A 25,846-nucleotide genomic window follows, 5' to 3' on the forward strand; every position below is an offset into this window, starting at 1 on the left:
TAAGGGTGATAACTACGGTAAATGCTCAGTAAGGCCGTCTACTGGTTAATCATCATAATGACAATGGAAGGTCAGGGCAAGTTATTTCAGGATTGCAATGAAAGGTGAACAAACACAAAAAATGAATTGTCAAACCATTACACTCAAGATAGCTGAACTGAGACAGACTCTGTGACAACTAGACAATTTCCTCTATTTAATACATGTTCTCTCACAAGTGAGAAAAACAGCAGACACTTGCAAATAATAATTTACTAATTTATAAGTGGCAATACAGTACAGTATGATATTAGTCCCCTGTCTGCTGAAAAGAGAGAGCCCTGGGATATTCGCATGAATATCTCTTCAAATATTGTCATATCCTCAGCTCCAGGACAAACTCACAGCTGTTTATTTAGAGAAAAACACACCTCTTCTTAACTGCCAGCAAATATCATCCCACAGGGCTGAAACCGGTTTGATGTGCTGTATGCGGATTCAGTGTTTGCTGTCCACACGCCTCAGTGAGAAACAAAGGTTGTTTATAAGGGCTGGATTCATAACTAACAATCACAGCTTTGAGTTCACAACTTTATGTGCATCCACTGACAGTTTTATGGAGTTCTCCATCCGTTAGGTTTCGCATTCGAGGGCAGTTGCTCATCTGGTGCGGGACCCTCTGTTTACTACCTGCATTCTGACATTTTATCTCATGGGACAAAGACTCTGGAGCTGAAGGAAAATGACACCATGACAGTCTTAAACCCTTCAGTAGCTTCTGTTCTCAGCTGTGATGTCAAATCCATTTCACATTTTTAAAAGTACTACGGGAAAAAAGTCACTGGCAAAATGATAGTTCACCCAAAAAGTTTCTTTCTTTTGTTGAACACAGAAGAAGATAGTTGGAAGAATGTTTGTAACCAGACAGTTTCTGGTCCCCATTGATTTCCATTTTTTCATATTATGAAAGTCAATAGGGACCAGCAACTATTTGGTCATTCTTCTTTTGTGTTCAACTGAACAAAGAAACTCATACAGGTTTAGAACAACTCTGGTGAGTAAATGATGACAGAATTCACATGTTTGGGTTATCCCTTTAATAAAGCTAAATCTTAGTGATTTATATGTTGCATGCATTGCATAAATATTTTTCGTGGTTTAATATTTAATGTGAGTTCTCACGGTCTTGAAAAACCTGGATATGAGGGAATTTTAAAAGTGTGATTTTTAGACCTGGAAAAGTCATGGAAATCAATAAAATCAAAAAACCACAACCATCCAATCAATTCTCCATAGACAAAATCAAGTCCCGCCCGACATTTGTTCTTGTTTGAGAAGCCATTTCACTCTGATAAACGTCACAATAGGCAAGAAAAGACGATCGCAACCTTAGTTTCATGCTGACTTTGCCTTCTAGTTTCTGTAAATAAAAAATGTTTGACAAATCTTTGTCGTTCCAGCAGAAGAACATTCTGAAATAGAATCTACTGGAATGATGGATCTTTAAAATGATTAGTATTTAAAAATAAATGTTGAAATAGGGCTACATCAAAAAAATAAAACTTAGATCCACAATCCAAAGCTACTGTCGGAGCTGTTCGACTGCACCCTGGAGTAGTTGTACCCTATGAAGAGCGGGTTCAGCGGCACGGGATGAAATGCGGATCCAGAGGTGAAGGACGTGTAGGGCTCGCTGCCGTTGCTTCCTTTGAAGCGTGTGGAAAGCTGAGGGGGGTACAGCGTGTTTCTGGACACATACTGGCTTTGCATCACATTTGGGCCATGATAGTTCAGGTCCTGAGGTGGCATGATGATGTGACTGTACACTAAAGACCCAGTGATCACCGGTTGCACACTGTAGGGTGAATGTTGACCACTAGAAGGCGTAATGGAGTAGCTGAACGCAGAAGGCTGCAGAATGGAGCGGCTGTTGTTCTGGGGTAAAGCTTGGTGTCTTATAGAGTTTAAAGCGGGTTTATTAACATGTCGCTGAGAATAAAATGATGAGCCTGATTTTGGACCAACACGACGACAGAGAAATATAACTCCAGACGCCATAAGAAAAGCACTAGTTACCCAACCGATATACAGCGCCTCTCCTAGTTCCCTGCGCTGCGCGTCGATCAGTAGAGGGTTGTAGAAGTCTCTAATAATAGTGTGAGCCGTCCAAGAGACCGGGACGATAACGCAAATGGACGCCAAAATCTGCATCGCCCCCGAGGAAATCGCAATCATGCTTTTGACACGCGGTTGATCCTTGAGACACGACGTGCAACGGAGGCCGAAAAGAGACATGAGCAGCCCGAGTGCAGACAGCACCAGAGCGCTACACGTCAAGCCTCGGGACGCCTGCAGGTCTGGCGGGAGGAACAGCAGAGAGTCGTACACTTTGCACTGCATGTGTGTGTTGGCCTGCCTGAAGCACGTCATCCACAGACCCTCCCAGCGCGTCTCCATCACGATGATATTCTCCCCGATGAACGCCGTCACTTTCCACATGGGGAGGCCCGTGACGGCCACCGTCCCGATCAGACCGATGATGCCCAGGCACAGAGCGAGGAGTTCACACTTGCCCCTAACCATCATTGACCTCCGCCTCACACGCTGTAGTCTATTTCATTGGTTTTGCTAAAAGTAGAGAAACATTTTGATTTATGAAGGATTATGTGACACTGAAGACTGGAGTAATGATGTTGAAAATTCAGCTTTGATCACAGGAATAAATTAGCTAGAAAACATATATTTTAATACACTGATTTAAATAGGCTATGATTGGATCATTATTGCAGTGATTATTATGTTTCCAGCATGTTATATGTTTGGCAACAGTTCTTCTAACCCTTACTGATGGAGTGTGTAGCTTTTCATTTCTTACACAACCATGTAGGAAGACACATCATGGCCATATTCCAGCATGACAATGTCAAGATTCATCAGGATCAAACTGTGAAAGAACGTTTGTGAGGAGAATGAAGAATCAGTTTCACACGAATCGGCTCCTCTGAGTCCAGATCTTAAAGGGACACTCCACCCATTTGCATTAAGCTTTGCATTGTTAGAAACCCAGTCATACTGTTGAATGGTCGTGCAACACTCTCTCATTTTCCCTGAGACGGGAGAAATCCGTTATTTACCTCTTACACTTCCTCCAACAATGACGCAAAAATCATCATTTTGCGTCATTGTAGGAGGAAATGTAAGAGGGGGGGATTTCTGTTGAGACTACAAGCACTAGTTCCTCATCTTTCCCAGGGGCGGGACCCGCTCACGCTACAGACCTATTACAGATCAGTGGGTGGGACTTTACTCTCTGAAACTGAAAGCAATATCCTCCATCTTGTTTGAAGCTAAGCTAACAGGCGCTGTGGAGACAGATGTAAAGTTATGACAATAGCGGAGGAGAGTACTCAATATGATATAGAAGAAGAGGATTTCAGAAGTCTGATGCTTGAATCAGGTGTTTGTGGCTACCTTTACAAGCCGCATTATAGCAAAGAGCAGCCGAGGCAGAAGACCTGCCTGCCGCGGACGAGGAGCCCGGACTGGCTCGAGTTAGGGCGGACTGGTGGCGCCGGTGATCTCACTATGCAACTACGAACCGCTACGAACACAGAGATAGAGTCCGTCTGCGGCAAAGAATTTCAACGATGACAATTTCTCCTGGACGAAATCTCTGAATCAGACGAGGACACGGACGTTTGTGTTGAGAACTATCCTAGTTTCGCACCGCATATGTTCTGACTGAACATCCAGGTACCATGCAATAATTCACCTTTTCAAAAGAAATACAAACGAGGAGTAATGCACTAATGAGTTCGCCAACTAACTAGACATTTTGTGTGAAATGAATTTCAAGCTCTGGTGGTAGCTAGCCTTGTAGACGGAAGAGTGATTTCTCTTATAGGCAGATATGCGCTGTTCTGGATTAGTGGGAGTGGCTTGCGGAGCTGTGCAATGTGGTGCATTGTGGGAGTTGTTGTCTTTCATACAAATGCGTCCTGAAGTTATTTTTTGTCTTTCCTCGGTCACGAAGGCACCAAATTCAAAATTTATTTTACATTTCTACTACATATATGACCCACTTTAAATAAAAAACAATGTTCAAATGGGTGGAATGACCCTTTAAATTCATTGAAAGTCTTTGGGATGTGCTGGAGGAGACTTTAGAGTGCTGGACTCTTGCATTGACAATACAAGATCTTGACCAGACAATGATGCACCTCATGATGGAAATAACATCTTTACATTTATTTCCATCAAGAGGTGCATCAGTTTTTGGTCAAGATCTTGTACTGTCAATGCAAGAGTCCAGCACTTTGTAAAGTCTCCTCCAGCACATCCATGTAACCTGAACAGTTTGAGCCTGATGAATCTTGACGTTGTCATGCTGGAATATGGCCATGATGTGTCTTCCTACATGGTTGTGTAAGAAATGAAAAGCTACACACTCCATCAATTAGGGTTAGAAGAACTGTTGCCAAACATATAACATGATAGAAACATAATGATCACTGCAATTATGATCCAATCATAGACTCTTGAGCATGTTTAAATCCAAAAAGTGACTTTTTCTTTTTTTGGCCGTGGCAGTGTATTTCACAATAGTGCTGTTTTTACTGTAGTTTTGACCAAATAAATGCAGCCTTGGTGAACAAAAGAGACCTCTATCAAACATGATGTTGTTCTGTGTCTAGCCGTTTTTGTTTTCAACAAAAGAACATGTCCTGAATGATTGTCTCCTCAAATGACAGGAAATTATCCTCAACAAATGAATGAATCCACTCACCCTGTTCTGAACAAAGATAATCCTGTTGGGCAGTGATTTAGTGTCCAAATCCAGAGGTCTCAGACTCAGTGTGTGAAACACAAAACACAGGTGTGTTAGAAAGGTAAATGTTGTTCCTATATCAAATAGGACAGTCAGTGTCCACATAGATCCACATGGCAGTGTGCTACTATACATCTTAATGATAACTCTTTTTGTTATGGGAAAGTGGCAGTGGAGTCTTCTGATTGGTCCAGGATGATGAGGGTATGTAGAGATGCTGATGGTGTGTTTACTGTCCAGTGTTCATAGTCTGTCAACAATGGCATCTCTCATGTAAACACACTCAAATGAACAATGACCTTGACTAAGACAGAGTTATAGGATCCTAATAATTCATCACTAGAGGGAGCAGCTGCACCAATCTGGTTTTAAGTAGTGCTTTGGAAGCTGAAATGAGTTGCTTTTATCCTGCTTATTTGGCACCAATGCAGAAGTCAGCAATTTTCTGTGAATGTGCAAAACTTTAAATTTATTAGCCACTCTAGAGAACGGGAAGAATAACAAAGTGCAGAAAACTATTTGCGCTACAACTCAGTCTGTTCATGATTACGATGATAAATTAAAATAATATGATAAGAAATACAAGTTTGCAATATTAATCAGCATGATGGGCTGTTTTTGTACAACTAAAATAACTTGAACCATGTGACACCGGAGTTACAAATCTCCATGCCGCTCACGTTAAAAATAAGGTTGATAGTCAGTACGTTTTGGACAATATTTTTAGTTGCTGCGCATTGCATTGTCTATTTATATTGCCATTTATTAACCATAAATTTACATTAGATCCAGAGCACCAGTTGTAGACCATCTTTAGCACCACATAGGCACGATGACTTTTGTAATAGTCTAATCAAGGTCACTTCTCCCTGGTGACGACCCACATCTTTTGCATTAGCGGCCTGAACTATGAGGCCACCACAGTCCACACAGGCTCTGTTCTCAAACCCAGTGAGCTGCCTTGCTGGATATACTGCCTACATAGAGAGCAAACTTCCAAGAAAGCATCCTAACTAAAATTGAAACTCATAAGTGAGTGATTTAGATAACACTCTATAGGCAGTAACTTTTGTTGTCACACAAACAGCACTGAAATAGTGTTCTGCATTTAGCATATTGCTAAGGAAATAATGCAATACCCTCATAATTATAAAAATACAGTGTGCATTTAAATTTGGTAAAATAGTCATTTTAAAATAGCAAATTTTGGGTTGCACTTTATTTTACAGTACATGCACTTATGTGTACTTTGAAAGAAGAACATACTGGGTAATATAAGGTAACTACATGGGTTAAGGTTAGGTTCAGGGTTAGTACCTAGTTATTACAGTTATTGCAATTACTATAATACGTACATAGTATGTTACACAGGGAACAGGACTTTAAAATAAAGTGCTACCTAATTTTGAATTAGACTGAACTGTTTTATCATTATTTTTGGTATTGAATTAAATGAAACATTTATCTTTTTATTTTATTTATCTTTTATTTTTATTTTTTTAACCCTTTCTTTCTTCAATGAGCTAATCACAGTGCATTCTGGGATTGGACTCTCCCAGATAGTTCTGATCCGTTTCCTGGTTCTGTTGTAGCACTACTATACTAACACCAGCAGCTCTTGTGTAACTCACTCGCTCTGGGTGTGTCTACACAGAGACGCTAAAAACAATAGCCGTCTTACATTTCACATCGGCTTTCTGTTTATCCGAAGCCGCAGGGCATAAAGATCTCGAACGCACTGAGCTGAACTAAATCACCAAATTCAGCACCTGCCTGTAACTCAGGCCCCGTGACTTTTTGAGAAAACACGTCCTCCGAAGCTTAGAGATGAACAGATTTCTTCTAAGAACTATTACTGAGCAAATACACAAAGGAAACAGAACATTACCATTTAAAATTACCTGTGAATGCGGAAAGATATGAGGAGGAAAATCAAATGTGTTATCCTAAAAGATATTTCACATGTTTATTGATTCAAATCATTGATTTGTGCTTTCATATTTACAAAAATATCTGAATATTAAACATTTTTCCTAGTTTATCTTTTAGACAGCTTTGAAGTAATGCCTCAAGTGACACACTTTACAACGTCCGAGGTATGATCAATCATATAAAACAACAAAAGAAAATAAAACAATTTTTCATCTTTATCTCAGTCACAGTTCTCAAAAATGCTCCAACTTACAAAGTAAAAAAAAAAAAAAGAAAAAAAAAGAAATTAGAAATGACATTCAAATAGTCAAAAACAGCAAAGAATGATTCAGGGGAAAAACTTAAATGTGCAAGCAACTTTTTTTTTACATTTAAAACCATTTATTTTAAGGTGACACTTGATTTTTAGGTGACGTAGTTACTTACTCAAATAAGCACTGACTAACATTAATGAACTTTAGAGTTACGGTTAGGGTTTGGTTTAGGTTTAGTTACTTGTAATTATGCATAATTTATTGTTATTACTATATTAAGTACATGCAGTAACGTGTGACTACGTCACCTTAAAACAAAGTGTTACCTGAAACCTTTGGTTTGAAGTCTGTCCTTTCTGTTTCTCATTTGCTCATAGATATTTAAAAAGCCAAAGTAGAAACTGTATTTAAATTCTAATAAAACATTCCCAAGAATGAAACTGGGCAAAAATGAAATGCATGACTATCTTTGTTACATTTAAATGTTACGATTTTATTCTTTTAAAAAATAAGCATTTTGTTTAGAAGTCCACCATTTCCGTCATCTCTCTCTAACACACACAAACAGACAAAAACGCAAATACACAAGCCTGTGGGTTTCAGAGATAAGCCACCGCGCTGCGGGCGGACGGGTGTCGGGACGGTTGTATGAACGACTGCTGTCTGGTCGGTTGGTACGACGGCTGAATGAACGACTGCTGTCGGGACGGTTGATACGACGTCTGAATGAATGACGGTGGTCCTGACGGATGGCTGTAGTCCGACCGCGCTTGCGGATGGAAGGCCACGGGTTGCGGCTGATAGGCCACATAGGGTGCGTTCCTGTTGTACATGTACCTTGGGTCTGGGCCCTTGTCCAAGGGGCCGGTACAGCAAGTGAATATGCAGCCGCCGGCGAACAGGAAGGCCGACGACACCCAACCGATGTACAACGCCTCCCCAAGTTCCCTACGCTGGGCGTCGATGAGCAAGGGGTTGTAGAAATCCTGTATAATGGCGTGTCCGGTCCATGAGATGGGAATGAGGCAGCAGAAGCAGCCCGCTAGGATCATGCAACCGGAGATGATCAGAATCATGCGCTTGGCACGGTCGTTGTCTTGAATGCATGCCGTGCACCTCATCCCGACGATTGCGATTAGTAAACCCAGACCGGTCAATGCCACGGAGCAGCACATGAGCCCCCGTGCGGCCTGGAGGTCCGGTGACAACGCCAGCAGGGAGTCGTACACTTTACACTGCATCCGAATGTTGGCCTGCCGGTAGCAGTTCATCCACAAGCCCTCGTAACGGGTCTCCATCACGATGATGTTCTCCCCGATGAACGCCGTCACCCGCCACATTGGCATCCCGGTGCTGGCCGCCGCCCCAATAAGCCCGATTAGGGTCACGCACATTCCCACAATCTCCAGTGCGCTGTTCGCCATGACTCCAGAAGCCTGCGTGCCACAGATCAGCAAGGGCAGGTTTCAACTGTGAGGATTTGCATCCTGCTGGAATGGGAGCTCTTAGGTGTCCACCTGTTCCCAGTCTCCGCCCTCTTGCTCAAGGGAGGGAGGGAACGCTGAGGCTGGTTGCTATGAAATCGTATCCCCTCTTGAGTGTTTGTGTCTGGTTTTATGTCGCTCAGGGGGGAGGAGGAGCACGTAGCTGTGTTGATGTTTGCTCAGCAGAGGCAGGTTTTCTGGCAGAGATCCTGTTGAGGAAACGCAGGGATCACTGAACCGCCAGATACAAACCAACACTGCTGTCAATGTTTAACGCCATTGGTGTTGTGCCTCATTAAATTGCTGTCTGAAATGTTCAAAAACATCAGCTGATGGTTTAACGCTGATGTTTTGTTTTCAGTGAAAGGTGAAGCATGTCATTTTTGCACCATTGGAGATATCAAAAGGAATTTCATTATTTTTACAGTTCCATTTGATGCTGAGTGGTGTTTAGCATGTTGCTATGTGGTTGCTAGGGTGGTCTGGGGGAACCACTAAAAACAACCAAATAGCAACATGCTAAGAACCACTCAGAACACTTTAGAAGTTGCATAACAACACCCTAGCACACCTAGCCTGTTACTATGTGGTTGCTTGGGTGTTGCTATGCAGCTGCCAAAGCGGTTCTGAGTGGTTTGTAAAATGTTACTATGTGGTTGCTTGGGTGTTGCTATGCAGCTACTAAGGGGCTCTGAGTGGCTTTTAGAATGTAATTATGCTGTTACCAGGGTGTTGCTATGCAGCTGCTAAAGTGGTTCTGAGTGGTTTGTAAAATGTTACTATGTGGTTGCTTGGGTGTTGCTATGCAGCTACTAAGGGGTTCTGAGTGGCTTTTAGAATGTAATTATGCTGTTTCCAGGGTGTTGCTATGCAGCTGCTAAGGAGGTTCTGAGTGGTTTTTTAGAATGTTACTATGTGGTTGATCAGGTGTTGCTATGCAGCTGCTAAAGAGATTCTGAAAGGTTTTTTTTAGAATCTTACAGTGCAATTGCTTTGGTTTTCTGAGGCAACCACCAAGCACAAGCAACTAAGTAGCTGCTAAGGTGTTCTAAATGTGGTTTCATCATGTTAATTTGAGATTTCTAGGGTCTTAACAGCTGCATAATTACCGCTCAGAACACTTGAGCAACTGCATAGCAACACCATAGCAACCTTTGTATGGTCAAGCGTCTTTGCAATTCCTTTTGATAATGAGTATTTTTTCTAAAGTATTCAAGTTTAGCAGTTTCTATGGGGTTGAAAGGGTTTTTAGCTGAAAATCAACATACCAAAAGCAATCAGAACACATTAGCAAGAATTTTTGTACTTCCATTTGACTTTTAACCTGTTGCTATTCCTGCTTTTTATGCATGTTTTTAATTTATGATAATAAAACACACAAAACACCTTAGCAGCTTCATAGCAACACCCTAGCAACCTTTATATGGTCAAGTACTACTCACATTTTCTTCAGAAAATGTGAAAAAAAGCAAGTTTCTGTTCTCTACAATACGACTGACAGTAAGTTTGACCATAAACTTCTAGTATTAAGTTATTTTCCATCAGCAAGTCCAGATGAGAGTTTAGATCAAACTATTGTTTTGACGCATCAACTGTTTTTAAAATAAGATCTTAGATCACTTGCACATATTTTTTTCTCACACAAACACAAAGTCATTGTCACTCATGTCTGCTGGTAAATTTGCATTAAGGGTGTGACATTCTGAGGTTGTGGAACATTTCCTCTGACAACACAAGAGAGACAAACACTGGAAAACCACATGAACTGGTTCGACCAGCATTGCCAAAACTAGGCTGAAAAAAAGCAAATTCATGCTGTCAGATCCAGGAAGGGAATGTTTTGAGACTACAGACCAGAAAATAGTACATCCACAGTTCTTTTTAACTCTTTTTAATACAACTAAAGTCATACCAGTGCTTTAACAATGTACAAAGTGAAAAAAAAGTCACAGTCAACTTTAAATCAGTTAAATGCTGTGTGGAAAATCCCACGTTGCCATATTTAAATTTAGCTCATTTCATCCTATTTTTATACAAATGTAAATTATTAACATAATTTTATAATATAGGCAAGAAGGAAATGCATGAAACATCAAGCATCACATATACAGTCATATACTATCAACAAACAGACTCCATAAATCCTGTTTTCTTCTGAATGTTCGTTCCCATCTCAAGTTCTTTCTGCACTGGGGTCTCTATGGGAGATTTTAGTGGTAAAGTGCAGCACTCACTGTGTGTGTTTTAATATCTTGGCTGGTTATAGACTGAGGGTGGAACGGAAGAATAGGCTGGTTGATATGTGGGTTGTCCGTAAGGGTATCCATATGCGGGCCTGTAGGAGTAGTTATACGGGGCCGATCCAGCACGATACATCATAGCAGCCATGTCCGCTTTGTCCTGTGTCCGTGGCGCATGTCGACAGAGCAGAATCACCCCGGCGCAGAAGAGCAGAGCAGAAGTGACCCATCCGATATAAAGGGCCTCCCCGAGCTCTCTGCGTTGAGCGTCAATCAGCAAGGGGCTGTAGAAGTCTTGGATGATCACGTGAGCCGTCCACGACACGGGGATGATGGTGGTCAAGCAGCCCGCCAGGAACAAACACCCTCCACTCACCAAAACAATGTGCTTGGTCCTGGGGCGGGAGTCCACCAGACGGGTACAGCGCATCCCTACGGATGACACGATGCAGGCGATGGCGGACAAAGCGACGGAGGCGCACATGAGACCCCTGGCAGCCTGGAGATCGGGTGGAAGGAACAGCAAAGAATCGTAGACCTTGCATTGCATACGGATGTTGGCTTGCCGATAGCAGTTCATCCACAAGCCTTCCCAACGCGTCTCCATCACAATGATGTTCTCCCCGATGAACGCCGTCACCTTCCACATCGGGAGGCCCGTGACGGTGGCGACGCCGATCAATCCGAAAAACCCGATGACTAGCGCCACCACCTCACAGCACAAGGACTCCCGTCTCTTCCTCTTCTCGATCTTGAGCTGCTCCTGGTATAATTCCTCGGCAGACTTCTCACCAGGATAGCCCGTGTACACACTGCCCCCATAGGCTTTGTCTGCGTAGGATTTGTCCGCATAGGACTTGGTCATATAAGACCCGGCCGTGTAAGACATGATGGTCGAGAACAACCAGACACAGAACACAGCTCTCCTTCACTGAGGTGTTTCTCAAATGAGACCGGAAGATCCAGATGACACGTATTTACAGCCAAGAAAAAAATGTTAATGATGTTATGTGATCAGACTGGTTCTCCTGCTCCTAAAACATCTGATCATCACCTCCAAGGAAACTGGTGATACTTGAAATGTTCAAACAAATGACTTCTGCCATTTGGCGGCTTCTAAATATGAGCATTCTAGTCACAATGCAAACTCAAAATAGCTTGTTGCACTGTAAAATATTTAAAATTAAATTAAAATTTAATTTAAATGGGAACTTTCAAGGTAAGATTTTAAGGTAATTTTCAAGTTATAAAATATATATTAATAATAAATAAAAATATATAAATTTAAATGTTTTTTAAAGCTCAAGTTATCAAAATACAGTAAATGACTACTACTAAAAATACAATAGTCAACATTTGAAGTTCATCAAAACCTTTCATCAAAGTTATACATGAATTTTTAATAATACCCGGACAACTTTGATTAACTTTTTTGATCCACTTCAAATTTTGACTACTGTAATATAAAATGAATAGGCCTAAAATATAAATACAAATAAATATATAAATAAATTTGTGAATGACAATGACTATTTTGACATTTTATAACACGGGTATATGCAATATTATTGCTTATACAACAACAACAATAATAATTATATATATTTTTTTATAAATATAAATAAAAATTCCCAAATAAAAATAATTCAATAAATTAAATAAATAATTATTATCCAGCTTGGGCAATCAAATAAAAAATGTATTCAGCAGCACTGTAGGTGTAAGAAAAATATATAAAAAATAACCATATACAATTTAAAAATTATAGACAAAACTATTTATAAAATTACTTTATACAATTAACATGCATATATACAATTGTATTGCTCTTTCATAGCTCTGCAGGACACTCAAATTGTGTTAGTTTTAACTTTGTCTCACTTGTTTTTCTTAAGATTCCTTAGGAAAAACAAAAAAAACTAGTCAATATTTTACATCAATTAAAAGTACAGAGCAACAAAATGAATGCGGACAGCAGCTCAGATCATTTAATGTTTCATCTTTGGAAGAATTTGATGAGAAATGTTTCAGTTCATATGGAGATCTCTGACTTATTTTCTCAAAAGGTTCCTGAAGTTAAATTTCCCATGATGCCCCTGAGCTTCTGCTGTTTCCTTCAGCTGCTGTATCTCAGTGAGAGGTCAGGTGTGTTACAGGTATTACAGCACTTCCAGGTATGAAACGCAAATACAACAGACGCTAGACAAGAGATGGAGGGTGGAACCTGAGATGGCTAGTGTCACACACACACGCACGCACACACACACTCCCTTCTGTAGATATCTAAATCTTACATCAGTCCAGCGTCAGTGTATAGACCATGATGCATGCGCCAGAGAAACAAGCGCGCAGCCATCTTTACAATATTGTCTTTGAACTTCCGGTTTTGCGGTCGCTCTGTATGGCATTGCTGTCCAAGAGTAATTAGCTTTTGAAGTGGATTTACTTAATGTAAAGTTAATGTAAGTTATCATGAGGATTGTAATGTTTAAAGCAGATGTCTTAACAAATGTCAGTCGACCGGGAAGATTTTAAAACTAGCCGTTGATTCATAAATACGCAAGATCGCTGTGAAAATACGGAAGTCAAAAGACAACGAGCGCAGCGCTGAAAAGAGGCGGGGTTACATAGGGTGACCATATTCCAGGTCATGTCCGGCCGGGATTTCGAGATCGCCCAAAATATCCGCGATTCGGCTTTTGCTTTCTCGTCGCCATTCATTTTGTTTACATGTACACCTTTTGATTCAGTAGTACTGAATTAATTCCGATTGGTTAATCTGAATGTAGTGTTTACATGAACGCTAAACAAGTGATCGGTTGATGTGCGTGTAAGCATTGCTAAGAAAATTCCTGTGTTTTCGTCTCGATCGGGATCCGTGTGAATCAGAATGCATGACCTGCAAAGCTGGCACGTACGTGTCAGTGTCAAATAACGTAATAATGTAAACATAATGAATGGTGACTGTAGAAAGCAAAAGACGAATCCCGAGCATTTTGGGCGATCTCGAAATCCTGGCCAGATATGTCCGGGTAAAACAGGACGTATGGTCACCCTAGGTTACATAGCTTTCATTTATTTTCACTTACAGTAAATAAATGCATGTGGGTGTTGCTCAAATATCTAAGCATGTCAGATGCAAATCTCATGCAGACGGCATGCCAGTATTTTTCAGCATGTTTTTTTTCAGCCTGTCTACTTTGTAGGCTATATACAGCTGTGTGCAGTGAATCTTATCTGATTAATGCATTTTTTTGTTAAAAGCACAGCGTGCCAAAATCAAAGAATCATGCATCAAACCTAAAGGGTCAAGCAATTCAAAAAATAAGATCTATTTAATATCACAATTATTTCTCATACACAGACTTTTGCTGAAATCTTCAGCTTAGATGTGTTTCCTGAGGAAAAGATTTTAATATGAACATTTCTCATCCAATTATTTCAGTCAAATGATCTGAGCGACTGCACATTCATTTACAGCTCTAAGCTGTCTTACTGTATGTTTGCTGTCTTATTTGTTTCCACTTTTATTCCTCCAAAACAACTTTGAGAAACATCCGAGACATGTTCAAAGTTTTCTCTGAGAATCACACAACTTCATTGTTTAAATGATCCTTTAATATCACTTAATTTTAACTTGCACATTTAATATTACAATACAATCTTACGATTACAAAAGTACAATTATTATAATATTTAATAGTGCAGTATTTAAGTATAAATATTAGATAATAAATAATATTTATAATAAAATATTTGATCATAAAAAGAAAAACATTTTAAATGAACAAAATTACAACTTTCTTTATGCAATTTATGCATTTTTAATGATTACCACAACAGCTAGTCGTATTCATAACTGAATAATTCAGATATAAACGTTTAAAAGTAGCTGGGTAAATCATATAATCAAGTTAATTTCAGTGTATTTTTTTTTTTTTTTTGGCAAATAATGAATTTTAGATGATTATTGTTGACAGATTGTTTAATCTCATTCATAATTGAATGATTTAATCTAAAAACAGAATAGGTAAATCATATGTTTGTGATAGATGCACAAGTTAGTTTCAGTTTTTCCTTACAAGTACAGAACTACAATAAATCAATTCAACCCAAAATGTATCCAAATATAATACATGATCATATCATATTACACTTCATATACACTGAATGCATTTAGTTAGTTAAGTGAGTAACATTGAATCTAATTAACCAGAATTAACCACACAGAGATTTTCCAAGATTCATCAGACCAAGACGGCAACAAAAGCTTGAAAAGTAATAAAACTAAGACGACACACATAAATAAACAACTGGACTGAATGCATCATTTATCTCGGTCAGACGTACTGACTCTTCCGGTGAGAGTTAGAAGAGGGAGTCTGTTTCAACATGCTCATCCCCACCGGGACATACGGCCCGTCCTCCTCGTCCTTCCTCTGTCGAGGGGCGTAACGGCACAGCAGGATCACCCCCGCAACCAGGAGGACCAGGAACGTGGCGAAGCCCACGTACAGCGCCTGTCCGATCTCACGCTTTTGCGACTCCAGCACCATGGGGTTATAAAAGTCTCGTATGATGGTATGAGTGGTCCAGCTGACGGGAATGAGAGTGGCGAGGCCGGACACGACGAAGAGACACCCGCCCACCAGCAGGATCACATTCTTGCCCCGGCTGTGGTCCTGAAGGAAGTCTGTGCTCCTCATCCCGCAGACGGACACCAGGACGGCGAGGACGGCGAGCGTGATGGACACACACATGAGCCCGCGGGCCGCCTGGATGTCTCCCGGCAGGATGAGCAGGGAGTCGTAGATCTTGCACTGCATCCGGATGTCCGCCTGCCGAATGCACGCCATCCACAACCCCTCCCACTGCGCCTCCATGATGATGATGTTGGACCCGATAAACGCCGTGACCTTCCACATGGGGAGCGCAGTCACCGCGATGGTCCCGACCAGCCCGACGGCGCCCAGCACCAAGGCCAGGATCTCCAGCTTAGCCCTCATGTCTACAGTGGCTTCGACTCGTGAGCAGAAGTGATGTGAAACGCCAGCGTTTTCGGGTTATCTGACAGGAATGAGGTAGGAGGGGTTTGGTCCATCCGTGCTATGCGGTAACGCTGGTTTCTGTTAACTGATGACAAACGGACCTGGTTTTGTTTTTAATGGAAGTCTGTGACTTCATGCATCTGTTGCATCCGCAGTTACTGCTCGACTGGTTAAACACATAACCGGCTCCATAGTGAGGGCCAACATGAGCTAAAGCAGTGGCTCTCAACCACACACACACACACACACAAAAAAAGACTTGAATTAAAACAGAAATTTTGAGGTTGAAAGACTGAATTTTTTAGAGTAAAATGTACTCTTTGAAAAAAAAAAAAAAAAAAAGGGCCTCAGCACTATGCAATATGATTTAAAACCATTTAAAATGAGACAAAACAAGATTAAAGGGTTATTTCAACCCCAAAAGCCATGCGTTTTTGTAAGAAAAACATCCATATTAATAACTTTATAAACTACAATTGCTGGCCTCTGGTAATGGCTTAAAACAAACAGGGCTGGGCAACAAACTCAAGCTCCTTTTTAAAAATTTGTGACTAAAGGTGAAAAATTACTTCTTGTGGCCTGTGTATTTACAACGAGTACAAATAGCGATGCAGATTAACACTAGGAGATTTCCTAGGCAGATATTGACCCCCTATATTGAGGGGGAAGCACAGGCAAAGCACTGCTACTTGGACACAGAAATATCATGTAACACCTGAAATTCGCTATCTCTGCACCCAAGATATCTGATAACTCTGCACCCAAGTAGCAGTGCTTCGCCTGTGCTTCACCCCAATATAGTCCCAAGTCAATATCTGCCTAGGAAATTGCCTAGTCTTAATATGCATCGCTATTTGTACTCGTTGTGAATACGCAGGCCACAAGAAGTAATTAGGTTTTATTTTTATTTTCACTTTTACTCACGACATGCTATCCGGCAACAAAGGATTCCATTCATTATGCTAAGCTAAGCTAGCGGCGGCGCTGCCAGACTAAGACAATGAATGCACTGAGACAAAAATGCGTTTGCCCACCTATCTAAATGTAGGAAAGACGGTGAATAAGCCCTATTTCATAAAACGGTGGAGTGTTCCTTTTTTTTTTTACAAACGAAGGCCTTTATTAACCCCCTGAAACCGTATGGATTACTTTTATGATGGATGGATGCGTTACCATTACCATGTGTAAGTTACCATTCACCCCCATTATGAAGTTTGGAAGAGCCAGGGTATTTTTTTATATAACTCCGATTGTGTTCGTCTGAAAGAAGAAAGTCATATGCACCTAGGATGGCTTGAGGGTGAGCAAATCATGGGATCATTTTCATTTTTAGGTGAACTAATCCTTTAAGTCTTTCCCTGCCATTGACGGAATTTTCCCGGCTTTCCATGTTTTCACTGTTATACGGTATTACGCATCTTCTGAAAGAGTACAGAATCAAAACACAGGTGAAGGAGAAGAAGAAGAAACAAGTGATAGAAGCATTGCTTATGCACATGTAAAACAACGTGATCATCAAACATTAAACAGCATATAAATCAAAACTGCCTAATGTTACTGAATGAAATGTAGAAACCCATGAAGAGGTACAGGACTGTAAGGCTTTAGGGGTGTTGATGGACTCGACCCATATGTTTTGATTATTGTTTGATATTGTATGTTCGGATATTCATACAGCAAAATATTCTGGGGGCCATAAAAGTTTTGTGAAAATTATCAAAAATGCTGGCAACTTAAAAAAAAAAAAAAAAAAAAAAAACGCTGGCAGAGAAAGAGTTAAAATAAGCTAAATATCAAAATCAAGATTTTAAATTTTATTTTAAATTTTATTTTAGAAAAAGGTAAAAGGTAACTATTTTCTTGAAAAAATAAAAATAATAATGTATTATAAAAGTACTTAATGCACATTACTTTAATACACATTATAATGCATTGAATACCGTAAGCTCATGAATAATTGTAACCACATTTATACATTATTATACTTATCTACTCATTACACCTTTATAGAGTTTATTTGGTAACACTTTACAACAAGGTATTATTTGTTAACTTTAGTTGACTACATTCATTAACATGAACTAACCATGAACAATAGGCTACTTCTACAGTGTTTATGAATCCTAGTTAACTGTAATTTTTACATTTAATAACGTATTTTTAAATCAAAAGATGTATCTGTTAACATTAGATAATACACTGAACATAAACAATGAACAATTGTATTTTTTAGAAACAAAGGTTAATAAGTGCTATAAAAATATATTGTTCATTATTAGTTCATTTTAACTAATACATTAATGTAAACAAATGAGACATTTTTGTAAAGCGTTACCATATATTTCATTAAAACACATGACACGCAACTAATTTCAGATGCAACAAGGATTCTGTGGTATACATAAGTGTTACCTAAATATATAAATATAATACATGTTAATATATAATAACATTTTCTAGTTATGTCAAGTTCTAAAATATTTGATCAGGTAGAAAATTGTGAGTAAAAAGTAACACAAATATTAGATTTTAATATTAAATATATTTTAAATATATTTTTTTTATATTTTTTTATAAAAAATAAATTTTATTTTTAATAAATAAAAATATTATTTTTAAAAAATATTTATTTTTTTCCAAAAGAAAATCCTTAATCCTTACCCAATAAATCACAAACAACTGGAAAAAGGAAATAAGGGAAATATATTATCCCACATTGGGGGCCTTATAATATTGCAGTGAACAATGGAGGTCAAAAGGTCAAAAAGGTTGAGAACCACTGGGGTATTAGATCACCCAAAAAAAAAAAAAAAAAAAAAAATATATATATATATATATATATAATATATATATATAATATATAATGTTGCTGTGGAACAGGAGAATTAGTCTTCAAGCAGCTCTTTTCCCTTTCATCATCACGCCTGCTTTGAAAGCTGCGCAAATAATAATAATAAAAAACCATCCAAAAAGAATTCCATTTATGATTCTGTTAAACTTTAACCAGTTATTTGAGAAACTGGTAATAGTGAGATACTTATTTAAGATAGTAGAACTACAGCTGCTGGCAACCCGAAATTAACATTCATCAAGTGCACATACAAGTGAAAACTGGCGAGTAAATAAAACAGTTATTGCTAATTTTGTAAGGACAGAACAACATAATACATCGTATAAATTGCATTGTAAGAACAATAATCTAAATGTTGCTGTTCTAAGTGATGTGAACAAATCAAATCAACGACACTTGTTAAACTTTTACCTCAATTTACAATGAGATGTTTATCTAGGATGCCTACAGTTTTCAAATCTTCCATGCATTAAACCACGAAAATGAAAATATGAGGAACAACTTTTTTTTTTTGTGACGTGCAGTTTCACTGAGCGTATATGATGATTGATGCTGTTTGCCACCATTATGCATGGAAACAACAACATAATCCCATATCAGGAAGAAAAATATACTTATAATAAAAATAATGCAAAATGCAAAATACTAAATGCTTAGTAAGAACATGTTTATGGCTCCTGAATGTTCTCGGTTTATCTTCTACTGGCAGGTATCAGTGTTCATTTTATTCCTGGTTTTATGACTATATAATGTGTTTCTTTTGTAATTTAATGTGAATGTATTTTTTACTTTGAAATCATGGCTGAACATAAGATCATGTTGAGCACATTTACAGGAGCTCTCAGAGAGCAGAAGCTTGTCTCACCTGAGCTTAATGTCACTAGTCTTCATGTAAAACACTGAATTATAATCAGTAAGAGGTTCACTGAAGAGTCAACAGAAACTTTCAAACCTGTCTTACGGGTCGGGCTGCTGTGACTTCATCTGTGACTGAGTTTCATGTGTCAACTCAGACGTCCAACCTCAGAAAACAAGAGTGACATTTAACAACATATGATTATGACTTATGTATTCTGTCAATATCACACTTTTCCTATTAGACAGCAACTTCACCTTTTACTTAACTGTAGACAGTATAAATGTTTCACTTCTACTTTAATAGAGAAAACCACTATACATGCTCAGAAAATATGGGACATTTAATTAGACTTTTGTAGAAAACCCCCCCCCACAATGTTTATATTTAAAGTAAATGAAAATGTTCCTCGGATTTTCATATTTACCTATGATATTTACACGAAATGTTTGTGCGCCATCTTGCGCATCTGTGTAAAACTGCACGTTGAACATCAAAATCACCAGACCAGGAAAAAAATACTAAATTCCACAGCATCCAATTAATAAATAATAATAATAAAAAGGGTATTATTTTATTGTTTTTACACATACCACGGTTAAAAGTATAGATACGTACTCTTTTCACGTAAATGCCACAGTAATTTACTTGGTAAAATTATGGAACCAGATGACAAAAGTGAATGATTAAGTTAGCAAGAATGCTAATCATTCACTACGTCGTATTACCATCTGGTTCCGTTATTTTACCATAGTAGCACCACAGTACAGGCTTTTATGAGCTGTGAAGGTTAATATTTAGCCTAAATGTTGGTTCATTTAGTACAGAACTCCCTTAACTTGATAAACTTGCCTTGTTTTTCCTCACTTTTCACTGGTGAAGTGAAGTCGACCACAGAATCCTTCAAGTAGGCTAAGTCAGGTTCAAGGTAAAAGTATTCATTGTTTATCTTCTTCACATCTATGTTAAAAGTGTAACAGCCAATAGACAGAAAGACAAAAAAGAAATTACTTTCAACAATACAACAGAAACGTAAGGAACATAACGTAGTAGGCTAATAAACTTACCCAAACCTTAAAGTGTCAGATGTAATGTAACTTCGAGTTCGACATGAGGAATAACATTTCTATGCATTGCATTACATCTCAGTTATACACTCAAAATAACGGTTTTGCATACTTAATGTGTACTAGCCTAATATGCAAAAATATGGTAACGTTACCACCTTAATTCGACCACTGGGAGGCAGATTGCTTTTTTAATCTAATGGTTACAAAAAAATATACAAAATATATCAATAAATACTGTAGATGTTATACATCTCTATATAGCCTTAATATATTTATTTATAAATATATAACTTATTATAAATAATACGTTCAGCTGTATAACAATTATGAGATTAAAAATAATTTATGAAACAGCAAAAAAGTATTGTACAAAAATGCTAATATCATTGTTTAGAAAATATTAAATTGTACAAAAATAAACATTCACAACAGCAAAAAATGAGCGACAATTTCTTAAAAGCCCTGACGTGACTTTTAAGAAAAATCCGCTCAGAAAGTTAAAATCTACCTTCATTACTACTCTGATCTGAATGCCACATAAAGCAAAAAAAACAAAAAAACTTCAGATTACTTACAATAAATATTCATGAATTAATTTCTATGAATGATGGGCACTGATGATGATGATGCGTGTGTGGTCTGATGATGTCGCTCTGGCCTGAGGAGAGGAACTCTATCAGCTTGTATATCTCACACACATCTGAGCGCTGAGAGATTGATTGCTTCACTCATCCTATATTTCACTCCTGACTCCAGAGTTTCCGCTCAAAACATTCAGCCTGAAGGGATCCTGGCACTTCCATCTGTCATCGATGCCAAGCAGTGCCGTACATCTAAAATTCCAACCGTAATTGACTTGTATGCACAAATGGCAAGATCACACACGCAGGTCAAAACATGAGAGCTTCATATTAACACTGGTGGAAATGTGACTGGAAATGAAGAAGCATCCACGAATCACAGGGATCGGCTTTGGATATGTACGAAACCAGTTTATTTGATATAATATCAATCCACAGCTCTATGTACAAAATAAAAATGCAGTCTCTATAGCTCAATGGGAATGTTTTCAATTAGAATTCATTATCATCTAAAATATTTTCCAGTGGCTTTTCTTGATTGCATTCAGCAAATTTTGGAATTTTAAAACACGAACCAAAAGTTGCTTGTTTAACTGAGGAACTCACAGCTAAAACAGAACAAAATAAATGAAAAGGTCCATTAAAAAATAAATGACACTGTACACATTTTGTCTGCGTAAAGGCTCGGATCGTCTTCTATAATGCGAGTGTTGATTAATGTGTCAGTAATGCAGGGCCGAACCACAACAAACCATATAAACGTGAACAGAACAGTCCATCAGCTAAAAATCATATTGCATTTATCAACAAAATTCAAGTAAAACAGGACATAGTGACCCTAGAATGAGCTGTAAAAAAATCCTCCGCTCGGAGAAAGGAATCATAAAAAAATCCGTTCAGCATTATTTTGACCTGAGATCAATCAATATTCAATATTCAACACAATTACTCAATGAATAGTCAACTCACATGTAGTTTTCAGGTCAGAATAGTGCGCAGTATTGTACATTTCAGAAAAACTGAAAAGAAATAAACGCAAATATATACAAATCCAAAAGGAAAAAAAAGGGCGTTTACGGCTTTTCTGTACAAACATGAGAATGTTAAACGAAAAAAAATGCATCATATTTTATCCGGCTGTTGTTTCGTCTTACATCTAAAGGACATAATAAATAAATCACAGCCCTTATTTTAGAAATAAACAATGAAAATGTTTGGCAGATGTTGGCGGCTGCCAACGGCGAATGTGCAATTCTAATTCTATTGATTGTACCACCACGTTCCCCGCGGTTTCTGATTGGCCACAGCGCACACGTAGAGCTCATCTAATGTGTGTGAGTGTCTATGGTGGATAAGCGTCATATCTTACAGCTATTTCGACAGGAATGTCTAACATTCGGGAATATTAGTGAGGAGAAACCGTGGTCATGCATCGGCCGAGCTTTCACTGAGTCCGTCTCCTGATGCGTTTCAGCTCTGGGTTTCGTTTTCCGCGCTGCTGTCCCGTCGCACCCAGATGACCTCATCAGGCAGCGCCTGCTCATCCACACTGGCCACTGACATGGCGCACTGCTTCCCTACATGAGAGAGCTTGGCATGCTGGGATTTGTAGTCCTTCTTGCTCTCCGCTTCCTCGTCCTCGTCCTCCTCGGTGTCTCCCTCCAGCGAGAGGGCGGAGAGCGGTCCCTCCAGGTCCGGCTCGGTGGACGGGCTCAGAGCGGACTGAGAGAAGTCGTCGTCGTCGCTCAGGATGTCCGTTTCCTTCACGTCGTGTTCCTGCTCCTCGTAGCGCTGGAGGTCGAACTGTTCCTCCACCCAGCGGTCGGTGTCGCCCGCCGGGATGCCGCTCTGCTGCTGAGCATGCTGGGAGTCCGGCGAGTCGCTGTCGGGCTCGGTGTCGAAAACAATGTCCGTGTCGATGGTGAAGCGGTTTCGCACCAGTTTCCTTCGGCCCAGAGTGCGAGTCGGAGCAGAAACTGAGGAGATACACAACATTGAGCATTACTCACAAGATAAAATAAACCATATGCATATGTGTTGACATTCTCTTGATTTGTGCTTATAGGTGAGAGTGCAATAATTCTAATGAAATATAAATTTCTATTTATTATAACTGATTATAATTTTGAGCAAAATAACCGTGATTTTCAGTTCAACCATTATACAATTTTCATTGACTAAACCTAGACTAAAATGCTCAGACATTTAGTCGACTTAAACTTGGTTGACTAAATATGATACAAAATAAAAAGTACATCTGACACAGGACTAAGACTCAATTAAAAATAGTTGACAAAATGAACACTACAGTACTTCAGTGTCACATGATCCTTCAGAAATCATTCTAATATGCTGATTTGCTGCTCAAGAAACATTTCTGATTATTATTAATGTTAAAAAAACAGTGTCCTGAAGTCAGTGTTTAGCATCAGCTGTGTGTGTACCTGCTCTGTTCATGGCCGGTCGGGCTCCTTTAAGAGCGCACAGGCGTTTTCCTCCAAAGGGAACGTACTGCTGATTTAGAGGAAGACTTTCCGTCTTCAACAGCTGACGGCGCTGTTTATCTCTCAGGATGGAGTGAACCATCTTCAAGAAGTCTTTCTTACTCTCTGGAGAGCTGCACACACCATTTAACACACACATTTGCACATTGATATCACATCAGTTTATTATTCACATTGATTTTAGACATACAACACTTATAAATGGGTCAGATAAATATGGTTTGTATTTGTGTTTCACATAACAATAACAGCACATTTCAGTTAAAGGGATACTTCACCGATCAGCATTAAGCTTTGTATCAGTAGAAACCCGGTAGTATTTTCGAATAACCGTGCTTCCCTCCCTCATGTCCCCCTGAGACGAGAGATTTCTGTATTGTGTGTCTGTAAAAAAAACTCAGATGACGCAAAAATCATCATTTAACATCATCAGAGGCTTTGTTGTCCAGAGGCGAGAGACTCCAGCCAGTAGGAGGAGCTCGTCCCGCATGTCTTCAACCCACCCATAGGGGGATCTCACGATAAAACGGTGTCTTTTCAGTTTTGAGTCGACTAGTAGCCTAGTTGTGTCATTTCTTCAGATACTGTCCTCTGTAACCGGTAGGCGTGGCTTGGGAGTGGCCTCGTAGGGCGGCGAAGCAAGTGCATTCTGGGAGTTGTTGTCTTTCATCCACATGAGCCAAAAATACATTTTCTGGCTTTTCTCAGTCTAGAAGACACCAACTTCTAAAACAATTTCACATTTCTACTACATAAATGACCCAATTTAAATACACATTCATCTTTCCAGCGGTGAAATATCCCTTTAACATGCACATATATGTACATAAAAGCTGTACAGGGTTCCTCCACCAGAGGGTGACAGTTTTCCAATGAATGATGTTTGTTAAATGTATGCGTGTTGTTTTATTGCAGGAGACACTGACCTGCAGCAGAGCTGAAACACTCTCTCTGGTCTTCCCTCTGATTCAGACTTCACATGGATGATCTCACAAACGGCTGCGCTCTCTCCGTCTGTAACCACACACACTGTGATCAGGTCCCCAGGGCTTCGTTTGGGTCTGACATCTTCATGCATTGATTGTTTGTTTGTGTGTGTGTGTCACACTCACTGGTGAGCTTACCTGTATTGGACAGTGTGCGCACCTGAAGCGCGTCAGTGGGGATCATGTGGCGGAAACGGAACGGATCTTTCTCCTCACCCGAGACCGATGCTCTATGAGAACCACCCTGAGAAAGAGAGACATGCGCGTGTGACTAATGTGCTGTTATTATGAGGGTGTGAACGCTGTACAATACTGCATGAAACAAGAGTATGAATACAACACCCAGTTAACTGATGAATACGGGACAGAGAGAGGGAGAGAGAGAGGTGTTTGGGAGTATCGTCCACATCACAACACTCACCATTTTCTTCTTCTGCTTGGAGTAATCTTTACAGATGAACACAACAGCGGTTTTAAACACTGGAGAAGAAAGATAAAACATTACTCTTCAGTTCACTTCAGAATGTCACATCTATCCATCTATCTATCTATCTATCTATGAGTTGAGGTTGTGTGGGGTTTGAACGTACCGAATGTGGCCAGCTGTGGCTCTTTCTTGCACTTCCCTAGTGAGGAGGACGGGTTGATCCATGTCACGCTGGTGTGGAGGAGTAAATCTCCCATAGACAAGTCAGCAACCTGTAATCATAGCAGACGCCTCTGTTAGAGAGCTCGCACAACACACGCACACACACGCACACACACACACACACACACACACACACACACACACACACACACACACACACACACACACACACACACACACACACACACACACACACACACACAGAGCTCGCAATCTGCAATCCAGAAGGAATCACGTCTGTCCCTGGCTGCATCATTCAGGGCTACAGTTATATTATGCAACTAAAGTTTCATTGTATTCACATAATAAGCTGATAAGATTTAAATATGCTGTCGATAAATACAGGAGTGAAGAAGGAAATCTGATCCGAACAACTGTTTTAACATTTTATCAGCTGCAGAGCATGAAATGTGGTTGAAACCCCATGGACTGAGACTTAAGTTCTGCATTATCTCAAGTTATACTGAAATGCAACCAAAAAAATAAAGAGAGAACTGACACCATGTGAATGACACCATCATTTTTATATTGATAATCTACATAAACAAGAAGTCAATACTGAACAATTCACATTTAGACACAAA

General features: G+C 39.4%; 5 protein-coding genes across 7 annotated transcripts in view; all 5 read right to left on the reverse strand.

Annotated features, from left to right (window-relative positions):
* Positions 1-1,064: 1,064 nt before the first annotated feature.
* Positions 1,065-4,933, reverse strand: cldn8.3 (claudin 8.3). Its single transcript, XM_084126022.1, has 2 exons — positions 4,766-4,933; positions 1,065-2,607 (listed from the first exon to the last, which is right to left on the reverse strand). The coding sequence occupies exon 2, from the start codon at positions 2,563-2,565 to the stop codon at positions 1,543-1,545; it is 1,023 nt and encodes a 340-aa protein (XP_083982148.1). The 5' UTR covers positions 2,566-2,607; positions 4,766-4,933; the 3' UTR covers positions 1,065-1,542.
* A 1,326-nt stretch (positions 4,934-6,259) lies between these two features.
* cldn8.1 (claudin 8.1) lies at positions 6,260-8,460 on the reverse strand. The gene has a single exon (XM_084126033.1). It carries the CDS (start codon positions 8,415-8,417, stop codon positions 7,593-7,595), a length of 825 nt encoding a protein of 274 aa, XP_083982159.1. The 5' UTR covers positions 8,418-8,460; the 3' UTR covers positions 6,260-7,592.
* Positions 8,461-10,366: 1,906 nt separating this feature from the next.
* On the reverse strand, positions 10,367-11,641 carry LOC311090616 (claudin-4-like). Its single transcript, XM_084126027.1, has one exon. The coding sequence runs from the start codon at positions 11,604-11,606 to the stop codon at positions 10,722-10,724; it is 885 nt and encodes a 294-aa protein (XP_083982153.1). The 5' UTR covers positions 11,607-11,641; the 3' UTR covers positions 10,367-10,721.
* A 2,972-nt stretch (positions 11,642-14,613) lies between these two features.
* Positions 14,614-15,740, reverse strand: LOC311090627 (claudin-8-like). Its single transcript, XM_084126042.1, has one exon. The coding sequence runs from the start codon at positions 15,721-15,723 to the stop codon at positions 15,058-15,060; it is 666 nt and encodes a 221-aa protein (XP_083982168.1). The 5' UTR covers positions 15,724-15,740; the 3' UTR covers positions 14,614-15,057.
* Positions 15,741-21,513: 5,773 nt separating this feature from the next.
* Positions 21,514-25,846, reverse strand: part of LOC311090571 (rho guanine nucleotide exchange factor TIAM1-like) — an 88,017-nt gene continuing 83,684 nt past the window's right edge. For all 3 annotated transcript variants that reach the window (XM_084125919.1, XM_084125918.1, XM_084125920.1), the window contains 6 exons: positions 25,204-25,312; positions 25,035-25,093; positions 24,752-24,857; positions 24,554-24,641; positions 23,568-23,740; positions 21,514-23,099 (listed from right to left, as the gene is read on the reverse strand). In XM_084125919.1, the coding sequence (XP_083982045.1) occupies positions 22,594-23,099; positions 23,568-23,740; positions 24,554-24,641; positions 24,752-24,857; positions 25,035-25,093; positions 25,204-25,312 (1,041 nt within the window). In that variant the 3' untranslated portion in view covers positions 21,514-22,593. The remainder of the gene's footprint in view (positions 23,100-23,567; positions 23,741-24,553; positions 24,642-24,751; positions 24,858-25,034; positions 25,094-25,203; positions 25,313-25,846) is intronic.

Source organism: Abramis brama (assembly GCF_963993115.1).
Source record: "Abramis brama genome assembly, chromosome: 10".
NCBI classification, from domain to species: Eukaryota; Metazoa; Chordata; class Actinopteri; order Cypriniformes; family Leuciscidae; genus Abramis; species Abramis brama.

Bases quoted from the DNA above. Each gene is read 5' to 3' on its own strand.
- LOC311090616 (XM_084126027.1), bottom strand. From the start codon at position 11,606: ATGTCTTACACGGCCGGGTCTTATATGACCAAGTCCTATGCGGACAAA.
- cldn8.3 (XM_084126022.1), bottom strand. From the start codon at position 2,565: ATGATGGTTAGGGGCAAGTGTGAACTCCTCGCTCTGTGCCTGGGCATC.
- cldn8.1 (XM_084126033.1), bottom strand. From the start codon at position 8,417: ATGGCGAACAGCGCACTGGAGATTGTGGGAATGTGCGTGACCCTAATC.
- LOC311090627 (XM_084126042.1), bottom strand. From the start codon at position 15,723: ATGAGGGCTAAGCTGGAGATCCTGGCCTTGGTGCTGGGCGCCGTCGGG.